Genomic DNA, 21,198 nt, shown 5'->3' with positions numbered 1-21,198 from the left:
AGTACAGTTTGGGATTAATTTTACTCTCCTTAGCAATGTGCTTCTCTGTTTCCTTTTAGGCAGCTTTAATTAGTTTTTTAGATAAAGGATTTTTCTCCTTATAGTTTTTTAGAGCTTCAGCGGTGCCATTCTGCTTTAGTGGTTTAAATGCTTTCTTTTTACTGTTAATTGCCCCTCTTACTTCTTTGTTTAACCACATTGGGTTTTTCCTATTTCTTGTCCTTTTATTCCCACAAGGTATAAACCACTTACAGTGCCTATTTAGGATGTTCCTAAACATTTCCCATTTATCTGTACTCTTATTTCTGAGAACATTGTCCCATTCAACCAGATTAATGGCATCTCTAAGCTGGTCAAACTTTGTCGTCCTAAAGTTCAGTGTTTTTGTGACTCCCTGACATGTCCACCTAGCGAAAGACAAGTGAAAATGTACAGTATTGTGGTTGCTATTTCCTTGATGCTTGACGACCTGCAGATTTGTTATTCTGTCAGGTCTATTAGAGAGTATTAGGTCTAAAAGTGATGCTCCTCTGGTTGGATTCTGCACCAATTGTGAAAGAATTTTTCTTGGTTATTAGCAGAAATCGGTTGCCTTTAGGGGTTTTGCAGGTCTCTGTTTCCCAGTTAATATCCAGGAAGTTAAAGTCCCCCATAACAAGGACCTCATGGGTTGCAGCTTCATCTGTCTGCCTTGGTAGTAGACTTTCCATGATTTCTGTTATATTTGGGGGTTTGTAACAGCCCCAATGAGAATTTTGTTACTATTTTTCCCTCCATGTATTTTGACCCATATGGACTCAACATCCTCATTTCCTTTGCTAATATCCTCTCTTAAAGTGGACTTTAGACAATACTTTACATAAAGACAAACCCCTCCTCCTCTCCAATTTTTACAATCCTTTCTAAACAGACTGTAACCTTGTAAGTTAACTGCCCAGTCATAGCTTTCATCTAACCATGTCTCTGTTATTCCCACTATGTTCTAATTACCTGTAGATATTTCTGCTTCTAGTTCTTCCATCTTGTTTGTCAGGCTCCTGGCGTTTGCGAGGATGCAGTTTAGAGAATTTTGCTTTGTTCCAATCTCCTTCCTGTGAATTGTTTTAGAAATTTTCTTACCTCCCTTCTGAGTATGTTGTCTTGGGTCTTCTTTGCCACACCTTATGTCCTTCATCAGTATATTTTCTGGCTTCATGTTTGAGTCTAATATATTTCTTCCCATCTCCTCTTCTTCTAGAATAATACCCTCCTGATTAGCGTAGCGAGTCTTCTGGCAAATGTGTTTCCCAGGTTTGTTGAGGTGTAGTCAGTCTCTGGCGACGAGTCCTTCATACAGGTAACTCACATCGTGGTCCAGGAATCCCAATCCTTGTTGACTGCACCATCGTCTTAGGCAGTTCGCATCAAGGATCCTGTTCCATCTCCTGGTGCCGTGCCAGTCTACTGGAAGGATAGAAGAAAAAGCTACCTGTGCATCCAGTTCCTTTACTTTCTTCCCCAACTCTTCAAAGTCTTTGCAAATTGCCAGTAGCTCCTTCCTTGCCATGTCATTGGTCCAACATGTATCAGAAGAAATGGGTGGACGTCCTTGGAACTGATGAGCTTTGGTATCCTATCGGTCACATCCTTGATCTTCGCACCTGGGAGGCAGCATAGAGTCTCCCACCACTACCACTCTTCTTCGCTTCTTAGCTGTACTTTTTGTTGTCACGTCTGTGTGTTGCTTTGTGCCCTTTTCTTCTTTGCTTGCTGGAACTGCCTCATCCTTCGGTGTGCCATCTTCATCCTCCACAAAGCCTTGGTATCGGTATCTCAGTTGTGTGGTTGGTGATGTCTCCATGGTCTTCTTGCTTCTTTTGGTCACATGCTTCCACTTGTCTGCTTTTGGAGGTTCTCTGACACTTTCTTCCCCCTCTGTGAGCAGTAGCGATGCCTCTGTTCTGTCTAGGAAGTCTTCATTTTTTTTGATGAGTTTCAAAATTGCAATTCCTTCTTCCAGACCCCACACCTTTTCTTCTAAAAGGGCCAGTAGTCTACACTTCTGGCAGTTGAAGTTGGATTTTTCTTCTGGTCGATCTGTGAACATGTAGCACATGTTGCAGCTCACCATAGGTTATCACATCAGCCATGTTGTTTCTGAATCCTGCTGACTTGCTGTGTGTCTTCCTTCTTGTGTAATCTACTGTGTGTAACCTACTGATGAATTGTACCCCCTCACCAATGTTTATATCTGATAGGCTCACAAGTTCTTAATACCTTTTTCAGGAAAATATGAGTTATTTCATGATATCCCAGGTACACATCCAGAGATGAATTACTGCCTTTCCCCCCACTGGTTTGTAAAGAGCAAGTTTCACAAGCATTCCCCCTCTCAGCTGCAGCCCCCCTCTCTGCTCTGTGAAATTCTATCCATTCTCTCCCCTTCCCTCAGCAGCTGGTCACTTTTATTGCATATGACCAGTTAAGTGAGTTTTTCTTTTCCAGCCAAGATTTCCTTTGTCTATTCCAGGTCGTATTTAATAACACAATAATCATGGAGACAGGAAAAATGTATATTCAGACATGGTATAATTAGGGTTACACACGGCAACTGGCGCGGCCATCAGAATCCGTGAAAACAGTTTCTGCCCCCCAGTAACACGCAGGCATGCCATATTTGGTCTCAAAACAATGGTCACGTGCAGGGGAAAAGGTAATGACCCTGTCATCACCCTGTGAGCCGCCCATCCAAAGTTATAAAAAGGTAGGAGTTTTAGTAACTTTTCAAAAGGGGTGTACATCCTTTAACACAGCCCACCAAGTTAGGTCAGCAAGAGAGGAGTCCCTTGGTTCTGGGCAAAAGCATAAAAGTAAGATGCTCAATTGGGTAGGTGTCAGATGCCAGGAGAGCCAGCTAAGACGCTGTGCTAATGAACCATTTTCCTTGGGAAGGCCCTCCTCCCCTTTATTGACACGTCCTACCTGGGACATGAGTAAATTTCTTATTTTAATCCCTTTTATTTGTAACTGTCTGTACATACTGTATTTTGTCTCCTTTTGTAATATCTTTTGTATTTTTGTAAACACTGCCTATATTTTCTGGAGTAAACTTATAAATTTACTAGTTTCATTCTTTTTGCTCTATGATTGAACCGACACATACTCCGTGCCAAATCACGCCACCCTGTGGGTTGGTTCCTGACCCGATATAGGCTTTAGTATCAAATGAGGAACTGGTGACAGCATAGCGTCCTGTTGGTATTGGAGAACCCTGGCAGTGACAGAACGGAGGTTTATGTGTGTATTTCCGGCCTGGGATTAGTGATATACATACAGCCCTCACTGCAGAGTGCCTGATAGCCAGTACGTGACAAGGCAGCCTTTCCGGCGACCATTTATCTTAGGTGCAGTTTCCTGACTGACTTGGGGGTAAAGTGGGCGCCAGAGAACTGCGGGTTCCTAACTGTAACTGAAAGTGGAAACAAAGGTTGGGTTATATCCCTAATAACCCTGACAACCTTGTCTAGTTAAACCCTTTTCCATATCCTCAACTGATAGCCGCATCCTCTGGCATCAGAGTGTTTTCTTTCATTCAGCTCGCCTAACCAATAATTGTTATCTATTCACACAAGCCAATCTCCTTTATTCTACATGTGATGGCTGGCCTATCGCCTTTTGAGCCAACCTGGCCCATCTCAAGCCTCACTAAGCCTCGCTATAGTTTCTAAATTACAAATGCGTTGTCCCTTACATCCCCACGTCTCTTCAGTGTTGCTACACAATGCTGCTCAACATATTATGCTCAGCCATCTACACCATCTGTCGCACCCTCCTCCCCTCCCTTGTTCCCCTTATTCCATTCAAGTTTCTTTCCCTCAACCAAATGTTCCAACTATGCCAACCCTCAACCCACTAACTAGCCTGAATAAACAAAAAAATAAATAAATCACCTTTTATTTTGACAACTGGTCTCCCGGTCCTAAATATAGACCACTTATGGGGTCTTTACATCTACACCATGCCTATAACCATTTTTATCACACAATAACCAAGGCCTTTCATTACTACTGACCTTTACAAGCCGATGTGATATGCCTCAAAGAGACACTTTCCTAAAACATCACACCCAAAATTCCTGTCCCCCTTACCCACTTTTCTACACACGCTTTAAATAAAACCAAAGGGATTGCCATATCCTTGCACATTGTCTTCAAATCATCAGTGGTGGACAGAGAAGGCCGCCATGGATTGGGGATAGGGACCATCTCTAACGAACTAGTGACCTTCATATCGTATTATGCTTTTAATTTCCACAAATCAGCCTTTCTCTTCAACGATCATGAGACATAACACTGCAACATAAGCGTTGGGAGAGCCAGTGTCGACACCGCTGGAACAACAACCACACTGGAGGGGAGTATAGTTGCTGTTGTTTTACTTGGGGGAACACCGTTATTCAGGAGGCGTTGTTTGAGTAGAGGACAACCCTTTTACCATAAGGCTCCCTTCATATAATATTCTTAGGCAGGTAAAGCAAGTATAAAATGCACAAACGGAATAGGGTTTGGGCCATCTTATATAATGATGTTATATAATGGGCGTCAATTAAACTTAGTACCTGTCCTATCTGCTCGCAGGGTGAAGAATCGCATTTACATTCTGAATCATCTCTCAACTATACTATGTACTAGATATATGTCATTCACTATTTATATTTAAATACCAGCTCTCCCACAATTCCATAAGTACACGTCAAGATTTGACTATGCTAGTTAATTTTGTTTGGGGGTGAGTAGTTTCAAAGGGTTTCCAATTCAGACTTGATTTGGGACCACATAATTGCTATGAACGCACCTGGTCACATCAAATGATAAGGTCACCCTATTAATTTAATGAGACAAGCTGGGCATTGGATAATTACCTTAGTAGCTCATGTGTAGCAGCAATTTGTCAATATCAAATAGGATGTGAAAAATCGCCATTGGACAAACATTTTAAGCTGCAGTTATAGAAATGTACACATTGTTCACATATAACAGTATTAGTTGAATACTAATTAGTTTCCAATAAAAAATTGTCAAAATAATTGTGTACATTTTTAATAATCATTTACTGCTCTAAAGTGCTTTTTTTCTTTTGGATATTTTAATGTGACTTGTAGTTTTTCTTTTACATTTTGCCAATAAAACAAACAAAATGGCTACTTTTTCGTGTGTGTTTTATGATGTGTAACAAGATGTGAAATAGTATTGAAACTTTTCCCACATTCTGAACATGAAAATGGTTTCTGACCTGTGTGAATTCTCTGATGCCTAATTAAAACGGATTTTCGTTTAAAAAGTTTCCCACATTCGGAGCATAAAAATGCCTTGTTGTCTGTGTGACTTATCTGATGTTTAACAAGACTTGATTTATCTATAAAACATTTCCCACATTCTGAACATGAAAATGGCTTCTCCCCTGTGTGAGTTCTCTGATGTCTATTAAGAAGTGCTTTTTGGTTATAACATTTCCCACATTCTGAACATGAAAATGGCTTCTCGCCTGTGTGAATTTTCTGATGTCTATTAAGAAGTGCTTCATGATTATAACATTTCCCACATTCTGAACACGAAAAAGACTTCTCTCCTGGATGAATTCTCTTATGTCTATAAAGACGTGCTTCATGGTTAAAACATTTCCCACATTCTGAACATGTATGTTGCTTCTGCCCTGTGTGAGTTCTCTGATGCCTAATCAAAACTAATTTTTTTAAAAATGTTTTCCCACATTCTGAACATGAAAAAGGCTTCTCACCTGTGTGAATTCTCAATCAATCAATCAATCAAATTTATTATCGCCAAGTACATATTACATATATACAAGGAATTCTTTGTGGCAAAGAGGCAACATAATATATAACAACAGATACAACAAGTAACATCTAACAAGACAGATACAGTATATAGTCTACACATGACGATTTAATTGTTGAACAGAGAGTGGATAGAAGCTGTTCATATGGCGGTTGGTACTGCATTTTGGGACTCTGAAGCGACGTCCTGAAGGGAGTAGTTGGAATGAGGAGTGTCCCGGGTGAGAGGGATCGGATGAAATTTTCAATGCGTGGGATCGAATACTCTTATCATAAAGATCCTGGATTTTAGGCAGGGGGAGCCTATAATTCTCTCTGCTGTTCTGAAAGTCCTTTGTAAGCGGAGTTTGTCATGCGCAGTGGCTCCCCCATACCAGACTATCAGAGAGGAACAAATCACAGATCTGATGACAGCATTAAAGAATAAGATCAGCAGATTCTTAGACAAACCATATCTTTTCAGCTGACGCAGGAAGAACATCCTCTGTTGTGCTTTTCTTATAACAGCATCCACGTTTTTCCCCCATTTAAGATCATGAGAGATGATAACACCAAGGAATTTGGTCTCTGTGACCCTAAGAACCACTTCGTCATGGATGTAGATTGGAAGTATCTCATGTTGATCTTTCCTAAAATCCACAACCATCTCAGCAGTTTTTTTAGTGTTGAGTACAAGATTATTGGCTTTACACCAGTCACATATTCTTTCCACCTCACTCCGATACAAGTCTTCAGCATTTCCCCTGATGAGACCAATCAGTGTCATATCATCGGCAAATTTCAAGATTTTTACTGAGTCTGCTGAAGAGATGCAATCATTCGTATAGAGAGAAAACAGTAACGGGGACAAAACACACCCCTGAGGTGCCCCGATGTTTGTGACCAAGGTGTCCGAAGTGAATGGTCCAACTTTTACACTCTGTATCCTGGCTGTCAGGAAGTTATAAATCCACAAGCATAAGTTGAGAGGGACTCCAAGAGCTACCATTTTCTTATGAAGTAAATTCGGATCAATGGTCTTGAACGCTGAGCTAAAGTCCATGAAAAGAATCCGGACATATGAGTGCCGTTCATCTGTATGATCCAAAATGTACTTCAGTGCCAGATTGACAGTGTCGTTTGCTGAACGATTCTCCTTATAGGCAAACTGAAGCGGGTCCCATAGCTTCTGCGCGAATTTTATCAGGTGGGACATCATAATTCTTTCGAAGACTTTCATAGCTACAGATGTGAGTGCTACTGGTCTATAGTCGTTCAACTCAGAGGATCCCACTTTCTTGGGGACAGGGATAATTGTAGAATTTTTCCAACACTGAGGTACAACGCACTCTTTCAGTGACACATTGTATATATTTGTCAGTATAGGGGCAAGCTGGGTAGCACATACTTTCAGACACATTGGAGATACACCATCAGGGCCAGGTGCCTTTTTGACCTTAAGTCCCTTCAGGATGCGTATCACCTCTGCCTCGGAGATCACTACTTGGGTGTTGCACAATGAATGATCTTTATATGAACAGACTGAGGAGCTTAGAGATGAATAGCCACTGTGTGTAGAGCTTGCCTCAAATCTGCAGTAGAATTCATTTAACTCTGCTGCCAGACTTCTGCTGGGGTTCACTATAGTGGGGTGGCTTTTATAATTGGTGACCTCTCTTAATCCTCTCCATGCAGATCTAGTATCTTTTGATGAGAACCTTTCCTCCAGAATCTTTGCATACTCGTGTTTGGCTAACTTGATCTCTTTAGATAGCGAGTTCCTAAGTTTCTTGAATTCAGTAATATCGCCTGCTTTATAAGCCTCCTCTTTTCTCTTACGGATCAACCTGACTTTATTTGTAAACCACGGCTTGTTGTTTCCCCGAAAGTGGACAGATTTGGATGGAATAAACGTGTCTTCACAAAAACGGATATATGAGGACACTGCATCAACCCATTCATCCAGACCCGAGCATGTTTCCTGGAATACCTCCCAGTCCGTGCATTCAAAGCATGCTTGCAGTTGCAATTTTGCCTCCTCAGACCATGTCTTCTTTGTATAAACTGTAGGTTTGGATGTTTTCAACCTTTGCCTGTAGGCTGGAATTAAATGAATTAGACAATGATCTGAAAAGCCCACTGCTGCTCTCCTCTCTGCCCTGTAGGCCCCTTTTAAGACAGTATAGCAGTGATCAAGCGTATTGTTCTCTCTCGTGAAGCAGTTTATATGTTGAGTAAATTTGGGGAGATCCAGGTTGAGTTTTCCTTTGTTAAAGTCCCCCATTACGATCACAAATGCTTCAGGAGATCCTTTCTCCCATTCTGATATTTTGCAAGCTAAATATCTCTGATTCTAAATTCTCTGATGTCTAACAAGATTATGTTTTTGGTTAAAATATTTCCCACATTCTGAACATGAATATGGCTTCTGCCCCGTGTGAATTCTCTGATGCCTGATTAAAAGTGGGTTTTTTTCTAAAGATTTCCCACACTCGGAGCATGAAAATGCCTTGTTGCCTGGGTGACTTATCTGGTGTGAAACAAGACTTGTTTTATCTGTAAAACATTTGCTACATTCTGAACATGAAAAAGGCTTCTCTCCTGTGTGAATTTTCTGATGTGTAATAAGATGTGCTTTTTGGTTAAAACATTTCCCACATTCTGAACATGATAAAGGCTTCTCTCCTGTGTGAATTCTCTGATGTCTATTAAGAAGTGCTTTTTGGGTAAAACATTTCTCACATTCTGAGCAAGAAAATGTCTTATCACCTCTGTGAATACTCTGATGCTTAAAAAGAGAATAGCTTGAATAATAACATTTCCCACATTCTGAACATAAAAAAGGCTTAACCCCTGTGTGACTTCTCTGATGTACTACAAGACTAGCTTTTCGACTAAAACATTTCCCACATTCTGAACATGAAAATGGCTTCTCCCCTGTGTGAATTCTCTGATGTATTACAAGCCTTGATTTAGTATTGAAACATTTCTCACATTCTGAACATGAAAATGGCTTCCTCCTTCTGTGATCTATTTCGTGTTCAACAGCCCTTCTGTGACTTTTGTTTTTCATATTTGTCTTTGATGAAGCAGAAAAAAAGTCCTGCTGAAAAGGATCAGATGACAGATTTTTACTGAGAAGGTCTTGAGATGTATCTAGTATAATAACATGTTCTTCACAAGTTCTTGGTGTGATACCAAGATTATTTGCTGGAAAATCTAAAAATATCGGACATCCATCGGAGCTCTTGGTACAATCATCTGCCAAGAATAAAAATGATTTTATTATTTTTCAGTAACATTGCACTGGCATTATATATTTATATCTTATATTTTATAGTATTTCCATTCAAACTGTAATACAACTCAATTATAGACACCCTAAGACAAGAACAAACAGAAGGTTATGGAGTGGCCATCTCAGTCTCCTGACCTCAATATTATTGAGTCACTCTGAGGAGATCTCAAGGGCGCAGTTCATGCTAGACAGTCCAGGAATTTACAGGGACTGGAGGCTTTTTGCCAAGAAGAGTGGGCAGCTTTACCATCTAAGAAAATAAAGAACCACACCCACAACTACCACAAAAGACTTCAAGCTGTCATTGATGTTATAGGGGGCAATACATGGTATTAAGAAATGGGGTATGTAAACTTTTGATCAGGGTCATTTGGATGGTTTGGATTGTCATTATGATTTAAAAAGAGAAATAGCAGTTTGACATTAAATGGCTTCACCCAACCACTAACCATGAGTGGAGAAAAAGTTTTGGTATTATTCATATTCTCTGAAAAAAGGCCAAGAAAGCAAAATTCTGTTGGGGTATGTAAACTTTTGAGAACAACTGTATACAGTGGCTTGTGAAAATATTCACCTCCCTTTGCATTTTTGTGCTTTGGTGCCTCACAGCCTGGAGTTTCACAGTTTTTTTTATGGTCTGCATCCCTTCATGTAAAGAACATGCCTAGCAAACAACAAGTAGGAAAAAATAACTGAAAACTTTGGTGTATATACAGTTGTGGCCAAAAGTATTGACACCCCTGCAATTCTGTCAGATAATACTCAGTTTCTTCCTGAAAATGATTGCAAACACAAATTCTTTGGTATTATCTTCATTTAATTTGTCTTCAATGAAAAAACAAAAGAGAATGAAGCAAAAAGCAAAACATTGATCATTTCACACAAAACTCTAAAAATGGGCCAGACAAAAGTATTGGCACCCTCAGCCTAATACTTGGTTGCACAACCTTTAGCCAAAATAACTGCGACCAACCGCTTCCGGTAACCATCAATGAGTTTCTTACAATGCTCTGCTGGAATTTTAGACCATTCTTCTTTGGCAAACTGCTTCAGGTCCCTGATATTTGAAGGGTGCCTTCTCCAAACTGCCATTTTTAAATCTCTCCACAGGTGTTCTATGGGATTCAGGTCTGAACTCATTGCTGGCCACCTTAGAAGTCTCCAGTGCTTTCTCTCAAACCATTTGCTAATGCTTTTTGAAGTGTGTTTTGGGTCATTGTCCTGCTGGAAGACCCATGACCTCTGAGGGAGACCCAGCTTTCTCACACTGGGCCCTACATTATGCTGCAAAATTTGTTGGTAGTCTTCAGACTTCATAATGCCATGCACACGGTCAAGCAGTCCAGTGCCAGAGGCAGCAATGCAACCCCAAAACATCAGGGAACCTCCACCATGTTTGACTGTAGGGACCATGTTCTTTTCTTTGAATGCCTCTTTTTTTCTCCTGTAACCTCTATGTTGATGCCTTTGCCCAAAAAGCTCTACTTTTGTCTCATCTGACCAGAGAACATTCTTCCAAAACGTTTTAGGCTTTTTCAGGTAAGTTTTGACAAACTCCAGCCTGGCTTTTTTATGTCTCTGGGTAAGAAGTGGCGTCTTCCTGGGTCTCCTACCATACAGTTCCTTTTCATTCATACACCGACGGATAGTACGGGTTGACACTGTTGTACCCTCGGACTGCAGAGCAGCTTGAACTTGTTCAGATGTTAGTCGAGGTTCTTTAGCCAACATCCGCACAATCTTGCGTTGAAATCTCTTGTCAATTTTTCTTTTCCGTCCACATCTAGGGAGGTTAGCCACAGTGCCATGGGCTTTAAACTTCTTGATGACACTGCGCACGGTAGACACAGGAACATTCAGGTCTTTGGAGATGGACTTGCAGCCTTGAGATTGCTCATGCTTCCTCACAATTTGGTTTCTCAAGTCCTCAGACAGTTCTTTGGTCTTCTTTCTTTTCTCCATGCTCAATGTGGTACACACAAGGACACAGGACAGAGGTTGAGTCAACTTTAATCCATGTCAACTGGCTGCAAGTGTGATTTAGTTATTGCCAACACCTGTTAGGTGCCACAGGTAAGTTACAGGTGCTGTTAATTACACAAATTAGAGAAACATCACATGATTTTTCGAACAGTGCCAATACTTTTGTCCACCCTCTTTTTATGTTTGGTGTGGAATTATATCCAATTTGGCTTTAGGACAATTCTTTTTGTGTTTTTTTTCATTTAAGACAAATTAAATGAAGATAATAATACCAAAGAATGTGTTTGGAATCATTTTCAGGAAGAAACTGATTATTATCTGACAGAATTGCAGGGGTGTCAATACTTTTGGCCACAACTGTAACTATTCACCCCTCTAAAGTCAGTACTTTGTAGAGCCTCCTTTTGTGTCAATTACAACTGTAACTTGCTTTTGATTAAGTCTTAATGAGCTTTCCACATCTTGCCACTTGGATTTTTGCTCATTACTCAAGGCAAAACTGCTATAATATTTAAAAACATTAAACAATTAAACAAATGGTTCTCCGAGTTGGACCATAGGAGGGGGAGGGCTATATTCTATTTAAAATCAGGGAAGAAAATGAGTGGAAAATTGTATTCAACATCCCTGAAGGGCATTTCAAAAACATTGTCATGCCATTTGGTCTGACTAATGCCCTCGTCGGTTTTCAACGTTTTATCAAATGATATCTTCTATCATATGGTGGGCAAACTTGTGGTGGTATACCTTGGCGACATTTTAATGTACACATCAGGGACACGTCAGATAGGTTCTACAGATATTGCGAGATAATAAATTGTATGCTAAGAATGGGAAAAGTGTGCTTGCCGTTCATGTGGTGCAATTCCAGGCTTCGCCTTTCTTGTTTTATTCTGAGAAAGTTCACGCAGTATTGCAATGGAACATTCCAGAAAATCTTAAAGCCCTACAATGCTTTCTGGGCCTTGCTAATTGTTATGTGAAGTTTATCCAGAACTTCTTGTCTATCTTCAAACTACTCATGCACATGACAAAAAGAGCACAGATTTCTCCAATTGGTCTGAGCCTTCCAGTCAGGCATTTAATTCTCTAAAAAAAAAGTTTCTCCTCAGCTCCAGCACTATTTCAGCCTGATGTTTCACAGCAGTTTATTGCGAAGGTGGAGATTTGGGCCGTCTTATCACACATATCAAGATCATCTTGGGAAATGGAGCCCATGTGCATTCTTGTCTAAGAAACGGTCACCGACCAAAAAAGCATAAAAATATGTTGTATTTAGAATCCGTGAAACGTCTCACTCTGAGACAAAATAGAAGGTCATCATACTTTACGAGGTTTACTTTCCATGTCATGTATTGTACTGGAGTTAAAAACATCCAGGCTGATGTTTTGTCCTGTAGTTTCCCTGGGGGAGGTAGTACTGAGGACTCTTCCTATTCTTCAAGAAGGAGTGGTTATTTCTGCCATATGTTCCAATCTTTAGGGTGAGGTATTGAACGCTCAGGGGGACGCTCCTGCTTCCTGTCCTTCAAAGAAATTATTTGGTTCCGGATGTTGTTGATTTTGTGTCTACCTGTAATACTTGTGAGTGTTCTAAGACTCCGCATACTCATCTGTTCGGGTCTCTCCTACTTTTAGTTATACCTAATAGACCATGGACTCATCTATCCATGGTTTTAATTACCAATCTTCCACCATCTGCAAGTAAAAAAAACACTGATTTTAGTGGTGGTGGATAGGTTTAGCAAAATGGTGCATTTTGTTACTTTACTCCTTGGTGCATACGGATTTCACCACCATTTCTGTACATTCAGAAGGGAGGAGGCTTCGGGGGCTCCTGGGGAGGAACGTTTTTCTTTGTCATTCTGTTCCATGTGGAAAGGTGTACAAAACATCTTGAAGATGATGGGAGATAAATACAAACACATGGATGATTAATGTATGCCAGGTCCAGACCTTTGTGTGAATGACTATGTGTGGTTGACCATTAGGAATATTAAGTTGAAGGTTCCTTCATCGAAACTTGGTCCCAGGTTCATTGGTCCATATAAGATATCTGCCGTCATTAATTCATTGGCATTTGCATTAAGTTGCCACTAGCACTTAAAGTCCACAAAGTTTTTCGTAGGTCATTGCTCAAAGAATATGGCATCGTCTGTACCTACATCTCCAGTGATGGTAAATGGCAATTTAGAATTTCAGGTTGCTAGAATTGACGACTCTCGTCTAGTCCATCACTCTCTCCAGTGCCTGGTGCACTGAAAGGGTATGGTCTGGAGGAGAAAAAATGAGTAACCACATCTGAAGTTAAAGTTGGTAGATTTATAATTTTGCTTTCAATATAGCATATCTGGATAAACCTGGTCACAAGGCCCTTCGTAGAAGGTGGGGTACTGTAATGAATGCGCAGCATGCTGCTGGGACTTGTAATACATTGGAGATAAGAAGAAAGCAATAATTAGCTGTACACAGGTCCTCTTTAAATCTACAAGGCCATTCATTAGTTAACAAGTTTCTTGTGGCATGGATAGGGTTTAGAGTTCTATTAGCTGGGCTGCTTATTGGAACCACAGCCTTCCATTATATAAACCTGTGTCTGGCTTCCCTCCATGCGATAAACAGAATTTTCATTCTGTTCCTGGTTTCATTCAAGAAAGTCACTCTTGTCATCATGAGATTCTTCCATGCGGTTTGTTGAGAATACCTCTACTTTCCCCTTCTGGCACAGGAAAAGGAGAAGGAACAGGGACCATTCACACCATTATCAGGCCAGTCATCCACACATGGCTCCTAGGATGGTTTTCTGTACAAACAGCAGCCAGCTATACAACTGTCCAGTCAGGGGACATTTTTTAAGGATGAGCAGAAAGAACAGTGTTCACAGCAGGGTGGCACTCAAAACAGCTGACGGGCATCACTGGAGCGTGGCTGGTGGGATATAGGGGAGCCAGCCGATACAACTCCCACCGAGGACAGCTAGTTGTTGCCTCTGGGCAGCCTGGCACACATGAGCCAATACAGTTTACAGTGCCTTTGCAATGACCACTGAGTTGCCTGGATTGTTACAAGTGCTGATTACTAGGTGGCCACCGTCCTGCTGGATCCCCACTACCTGCACAATGTGCCGTCCTTATTTCCGACATTGGAGGATGATCAGAAAATTCAGGAATACAAGAGCACGCTGGTAGACACATTACTGATGGCGTCCTCACCTGACAGCGGGGGCTCAGAGGAAGCACAAGGCAGAGGGGGAAGTCACCTACGCAGCTGGGGCACCGACACCAATTCGGAAGGGAGGGTTAGCATGGCCGAAATGTGGAAAACCTTCCTCAGAACGCCGCAACATCCAGCACCAACATCTGATATGGTCCGTATCAGCAGGAGCAGCGTTTCGGTTATGCCTGTCAGTTCCTGTACAAACTATTTATTTTGACACCACAGTCGCTAGTGTTGTCTGTGGGTACAGAGATAGCCCTACCCACAGAACTAGGAGATGGCAACTCAGACCTAACCTGCCTAAACATCCAATGAGTTGCTTCATGTTCCTCCTAAAGAATTGGAGGGCAGAGTAGAGTGTAACTTAGCTACAAGAGGATATGTGTGATGAACAAAGGAAGGATCTCAGAGTGAATAACATAAATAACAAAATACCAAACAAATAATAAAGCAATTACTGTTAGGCTGTGTGCACACGGTGCGGATTCTGCTGCGAATCCGCAGCATTTCAGGCTCTGCGGGCCCGCAGCAGATTTAGGTGCGTTGTACAGTACCATTGTTTTCAATGGTAAACTGAAAACCACTGTGTACATGCTGTGGATTTTTCCACGCGGATTTGCTGCGGGTTCAAATCCGCAGCATGTCAATTCTTTGTGCGGATTCCGCTGCGGTTTCACACCTTCTCCATTGTAGAGGTGTGAAACCGCAGGGCTAAACCGCAGGTCTTTTGACCTGAGAATTTACCTGCTGATTTTTCCATATCCGCGCGGAAAAAGCCGCAGGACCTAAATCTACGTGTGCACATAGCCTTAACAAATACCCAGCTTACTTACTAAAGATAAACAAAAGACAGGTGTAAAATATAGCAAGGATACAACAAGGCGAAAATCCTTAGCTCAAAGCTCACAGACTAGCTTCAAACAATAGAATGTCAGAACATCTAAATGAATCTATCACAAACAGGAAACGCCCCTTGGGGGACAGAATATAAAATTGCACCCTAAAGGTGATCGGCGGACAAATGAAAAACACCTGTGCCAAGCTAGACAAAATGCAGCCTGAAAACAAAAACCAAACACCCAGAAAAAAGATGTGTCTCCTGTGGCTCAGCAGAAAGAGAAGCCAACCACATAACACAAGCCCAAGGGATCGAATCCAGGAGCATGACAGTTTCAACAACATGGTGGAAGAGTACATGTCCACATGTCTCCAACCACATACTGAGCGATGGGTCTGCTCCATTTAACTTCTCGGCCTCCAAATTGGACACATGGCCTGGGCTTGTCCTTAATGCCTTGGAGGTGCAGTGTACTGTCGGAACGTGTGTTTAGCTAGGCAGGGGGTGTGATCACAGACAGGCACATCTGCCTGTCCACAGCCAACAAGTCAAGCTCACATTCATAAAAATTAACCAGACGTGGATCCCACAGGACCTGTCCGTTCCTTTGGCTGAACAAAGAAGTATACCAGCAGCACCCAGCCATTGTTAGACTACCCCACAGTTTGTTCATTCTATGCGTATTTGTCATTCACAATGTTTTGGAACCTCCCCAAAATAAAATGAAAAAAACTAAAACAACAAGAGTGTTTTGCAGAGTAGCCCCCAACAAGGCGTTTTTCAGAGTACTCCCACATATGCGTGGGAGAATTTTTTTTTTTTTTTTTTTTTACACACACTACTCCCACAGACAAGTGCAGAGTAGGATAATTTGTTTTTACACACAGTATTCCCAAAGACACCATTGCAGAGTAGAAAAATTTCTTCTAACGCATATTACTCCCAGACACGGTTGCAGATTATAAAAAAAAATATGTATATGCACAGTACTCCCCCACACACGGGTGTAGGAGAAAAAAAGTGGCTTAAAAGCACACAACTCCCACAGACGGGTTCAGAGTAGAAAAAATTGGTTGGGCACACTACTCCCACAGACACGGGTGCAGAGTACACACAGAGGCTTTTTTGCAGGGTGTGCACTGAATCTAATACTGTCCCTCAATCCAGCTGTGTCCTGTCTCAACACTAAGCAGAGCAGAATTGTGGCGCCATCCGTGATCCGGCATTCATACAGGCCGGGTTACGTGGGGCGAAGTGCAATCACTGCCATACCAATACTTGAGAGAACCGAAAAAAACACTCAACACGGATAGCCAACTAAAATAGGTCATGGGACACATACAGTGGGGAAAAAAGTATTTAGTCAGCCACGAATTGTGCAAGTTCTCCCACTTAAAAAGATGAGAGAGGCCTGTAATTGATATCGTAGTTAGACCACAACTATGAGAGTCTAAATGAGAAATCAAATCCAGAAAATCACCTTGTCTGATTTGGCAAGATCTATTTTGCAAATTATGGCGGAAAATAAGTATTTGGTCATTAACAAACGTTCATCTCTATATTTTGTTATAAATCCTTTGTTAGCAATGACAGAGGTCAAACGTTTTCTGTAAGCCTTCACAAGGTTGGCACACACTGTTGGTGGCATGTTGGCCCATTCTTCCATGCAGATCTCCTCTAGAGCAGGGATATTTTGGGCCTGCCACTGGGCAACATGGATTTTCAAATCCCTCCAAAGGTTTTCTATGGGGTTGAGATCTGGAGACTGGCTTGGCCACTCTAGGACCTTCATATGCTTCTAACGAACCCACTCCTTTATTGCTCTGGTGGTGTGCTTGGGATCATTATCATGCTGAAAGACCCATCCACGTTTCATCTTTAATGCCCTTGCTGATGGAAAGAGGTTTGCACGCAAAATCTCAGGATACATGGCCCCATTCATTCTTTCATGTATATGTATCAGTCGTACTGGTCCCTTTGCAGAGAAACAGCACCAAAGCATGATGTTGCCACCCCCATGCTTCACAGTAGGTATGGTGTTCTTTGAGTGCAACTCAGCATTTGGTCTCCTCCAAACACGACAAGCTTTGTTTCTACCAAACAGTTCTACTTTGGCTTCATTAGACCATATGACATTCTCCCAATACTCTTCTGGATAATCCAAATGCTCTCTAGCAAACTTCAGAAGGGCCTGGACATGTAATGGCTTAAGCAGGGGGACACGTTTTGCACTACAGGATCTGAGTCCCTGGTGGTGTAGTGTGGAAGCCTTTGTTACGATGGTCCCAGCTAATGCAGGTCAATCACTAGGTCCCCTCTGTGTGGTTCTGGAATTTTTGCTGACCATTCTTGTGATCATTTTGACCCCACTTGGTGAGATCTTGTGTGAAGCACCAGATTGAGGGAGATTATCAGTGGCCTTGTATGTCTTTCATTTTCTTATCACTGCTCCCACAGTTGATTTCATCACATCAAGCTGCGTGCCTATTGCAGATTGAGTCTTCCCAGCCTGGTGCAGGGCTACAATTTTGTTTCTGGTGTCCTCGACAGCTCTTAGGTCTTCACCATAGTGGAGTTTAGAGTGTGACTGTTTGAGGTTGTAGGCAGGTGTCTTTTATACAGATAACAAGTTCAAACAGGTGCCATTACTACAGGTAATGAGTGGAGGACAGAGGAGCCTCTTAAAGAAGAAGTTACAGTTCTGTGAGAGCTAGAAATCTTGCATGTTTTTAGGTGACCAAATAGTTATTTTCAACCATAATTTGAAAAATAAATCTTGCCTAGTCAGACAAGAGTGATTTTCTGGATTTGTTTTCTCATTTTGACTCTCATAGTTGTGGTCTACCTATGTTGTCAATTACAGGCCTCTCTCATCTTTTTAAGTGGGAGAACTTGCACAATTGGTGGCTGACTAAATACTGCATATAGATAGTATAAAATGCCTTTATTACAAAGTGAATGGCAAAAAAACAGGCACTGTATGAAAGAGTCCCCACATAATAGTGAAGAAAAAAATTGACAATAAAACAAAGAGCGTATGTAACATGCAATTAATATAAACAACTGGAGACCACATAAAAGGAGAAATGTTAATGAACCAGTTTACATAACCTGTCCAAGACAATCAAGAAAGGGGTGTAGTCCAGCAGGAGACAAAATCTTCCATTAAAAAGCAATATTTATTAATCCATAGGTAAAAAGTAATATGTTGATGTACCACAAAAGTGAGACAACAACTCGCACATTACAGCGTTAACCAACGTGTTTTGACAAACATCTTAATCATGGCATGATTAATAAATATTGCTTTTTAATGGAAGATTTTGTCTCCCGCTGGACTACACCCCTTTCATGATTGTCTTGGACCGGCTGCACAACTTTTTTTTCCGTGCGGGTAGGAATGTGGAGAAGCCCTTACTCAGGTGATCTAACTATTTCTATATTTTTGCAAGTTTACATAACCCTGCTAAATTGAAGTGCACTGATAAATAACCATCTCAGAGGATAGAAAAAAAAGTGAGGGTTGATCACAACAATACCTATATTGAAAGATGACCATAGAAGAAATATGTATTCAAAGGGCACTGTGGTGTAGTGACCACTGTGTCTGCTAGGGGGCACTGTGTGGATGTCCTAGGAGAGAGGATGAATGGCAGAGTACTGAATGACCGTTGTGTATCTCAAGGTGGGTGGCCTTGAGATGGAGACTTGTGTTTGTGTTGATCAGCAGTGATACTGCTGAGGTGCTGTTTCAACCTGTCCGGGAGAAGTCTCCAGGTAGCTGGGGAGACAGGCCGTACTTGTTACCTACAAATCCACCCAGGGGTGTGATTAAGAACAATATTGTAAAGAGTGTGAGAATGGTTCAAGGACCTGTGATGAGGTCATAGCAATGTGACCCGGTGGGCGTGGCTACGGACCATATAAGGTGGCCAGGGTAGGTCACATGGGTGAATGCTGGGACCCGGTTGGTCCGTTGTGAAAGGTCCCGCTGGGAGATGTATCTCCTTTCCTGACGGCACATGAAGGCTGTGTGTAATGGCTGTATGTGCCTGATGATTCCCTGGAGGGAACGGACATCTGCAGCATGATGAGGTGAAGCAGTCATGAGGAAACCCTGACGTGGGTGAGATAACTGAGGCTGAAGAGCCTGTGTATGCATAACCTGTGTGACCACAGGGATAACAGAGCTGAACTCTGTCATGGACGCTATGCTGATTGTTGTGAGTTCATTTTCCCCTCCGTCACTGAGGCCTGGTGAACTCCCTATTCTAGTGAAGGAAGGTAGTGAGCCTGATTATCAGGCACCTGGGACTAATGAAGACGATTGGCTGAGTGGAGTCACTGACTGGATTTAAGGCAGCCTACGCCCTTTCTGCCCTGTGGGTGATTTCTCTGTGGACTCTTGGACACCAGTCTGATTCCTGCTCTCCTAAAGCTAAGTTTTCTGTTTTGCCTTTTTACATCTAAGATTTGTTTTTGTTTTTCTTGCTTTTTGGATTCTGCCACTCCCTGCTGGAGTGTGCAGTGTTCCTAGAGCGCTGTCTTCTGAAAGTACCTGAGTGCTGATTTAGTTTTTGAAGCTTAGTTGCTTCAGGGCCATTTTTATATCAGCTTGTTGGCTTTTGTCTCTGTTAGGGTTTTGGCAGATTGCAGACAGCAGCCTTCCTATCCGTTGCTATCTAGGTAGTTTTTGGGCCCCGTCTTTGCTCAGCCTGTCTTTCTGTCTGTGTAAGTGTTTTCATCTTGCTTCACCGTCATTATATGTGGGGGACTGCCTATTGCTTTGGGGTCTGCTCTGGGGCAGTTAGATTTCCCCTTTCCTTCTTTAGGCCTATGTATCTCTCCGGCTGTGATCGAGGGGTCTAGGTCATCGTAGGAACCCCCCACGGCTACTGCTAGTTGTGTTGATAGGTTCAGGGGTCTGCAATCTGATAGTTGCCAACTTCTCTGGTTTTCAGGACTAGCTAGCATTTCTGTTTTTGCCTCCTACGGTGACTCAATCATAACAGAATCACCCGCCTAACCGCAGATCCTGGGGTACTCAATAGCAGGAAAGAATTGTGTTTGAACAAAAAAAAAAAAAAAAAGGTGTGTATATTCTTTCCTCTATATCTCTGAGGCCATAAGGGGAATTTTTTTTTTCTCTCAATGGAGATAAAGCAAGTGTCTGATCGTCTGGAGCAGCTCGCTGCTGAAGTGCGAGGAATTTCTGCCTATCTTGCTCGTTCACATGCTGTTGAACCAAAGATCCCCACACCTGATGTATTTTTTGGGGATCGATCTAAATTTTTGAGTTTCAAAAATAATTGTAAATTATTTTTTGCTTTGAAGCCTAACTCGTCAGGGAGCCCCGCGCAGCAGGTTAAAATTGTCATCTCTTTGCTGCGTGGCGATCCCCAGGATTGGGCGTTTTCTTTGAATCCAGATGACCCTATTCTGACTAATGTGAACGCATTTTTTCAAGCCTTGGGGTTGCTGTACGACGAACCTAATGCTATTGATCAGGCTGAAAAGACCCTGTTAGCATTGAACCAGGGTCGAGAATCTGCAGAGTTGTACTGTCAAAAGTTCCGAAAGTGGGCGGTCCTTACTACCTGGAATGATAGTGCCTTGGCTGCTCTCTTTTGGAAGGGTTTGTCAGAAGCCGTAAAAGATACTATGGTGGGATTTCCTGTTCCCTCTGGTCTGGACGATTCTATGTCTTTAGCCATTCAGGTTGATCGGCGTTTATGTGAACGCAGGATTACACGAGAGGTGTTGCCACCGGTTGAACAGACGTCTGAACCTATGCAATGTGATAGAGTTTTGTCTAAGGCGCAACGTCAGGAATTCAGAAGGCGTAATAAGCTGTGTTTTTTCTGTGGAGATGCCTCACATGTTATTTCTGTTTGTCCTAAACGTGAGAAACGCTTTGCACACACGTTTTCTGTTGGTGGGGTTCAGCCTAAGTTTCTTTTGGCGATTACTCTGATCTGTTCCCGTCCACATTTTCCGCCAAGGCTTTTGTGGATTCGGGAGCAGCGCTAAACCTAATGGACTTAGATTTTG

The 21,198-nt window shown here is 42.0% G+C and overlaps 3 protein-coding genes across 3 annotated transcripts in view; all 3 read right to left on the bottom strand.

The window, feature by feature from the left end:
• The window catches only part of LOC141050948 (uncharacterized), a 105,193-nt gene that overhangs the window by 54,740 nt on the left and 29,255 nt on the right, over positions 1 to 21,198 (bottom strand). The gene's annotated exons all lie outside the window — the stretch shown is intronic.
• LOC141051162 (uncharacterized) lies at positions 5,106 to 5,788 on the bottom strand (the record flags this gene model as incomplete). The annotated part of the gene is made up of 1 exon (XM_073548027.1): positions 5,106 to 5,788. A coding segment is annotated over one exon (609 nt), but the record flags the coding sequence as incomplete, so codon positions are not given.
• Positions 8,166 to 21,198, bottom strand: part of LOC141050953 (gastrula zinc finger protein XlCGF66.1-like) — a 61,095-nt gene continuing 48,062 nt past the window's right edge. The window contains exon 7 of the mRNA XM_073547678.1: positions 8,166 to 9,073. Coding sequence (XP_073403779.1) covers positions 8,166 to 9,073 — 908 coding nt within the window. The remainder of the gene's footprint in view (positions 9,074 to 21,198) is intronic.

This window comes from Dendrobates tinctorius, unplaced genomic scaffold (assembly GCF_039654945.1).
Source record: "Dendrobates tinctorius isolate UK_male_01 unplaced genomic scaffold, ASM3965494v1 ptg000155l, whole genome shotgun sequence".
Classification (NCBI taxonomy): domain Eukaryota; kingdom Metazoa; phylum Chordata; class Amphibia; order Anura; family Dendrobatidae; genus Dendrobates; species Dendrobates tinctorius.
The sequence above is the reverse complement of the archived record's forward strand: the minus strand, read 5'-3'. Positions and strand labels throughout refer to the sequence as shown.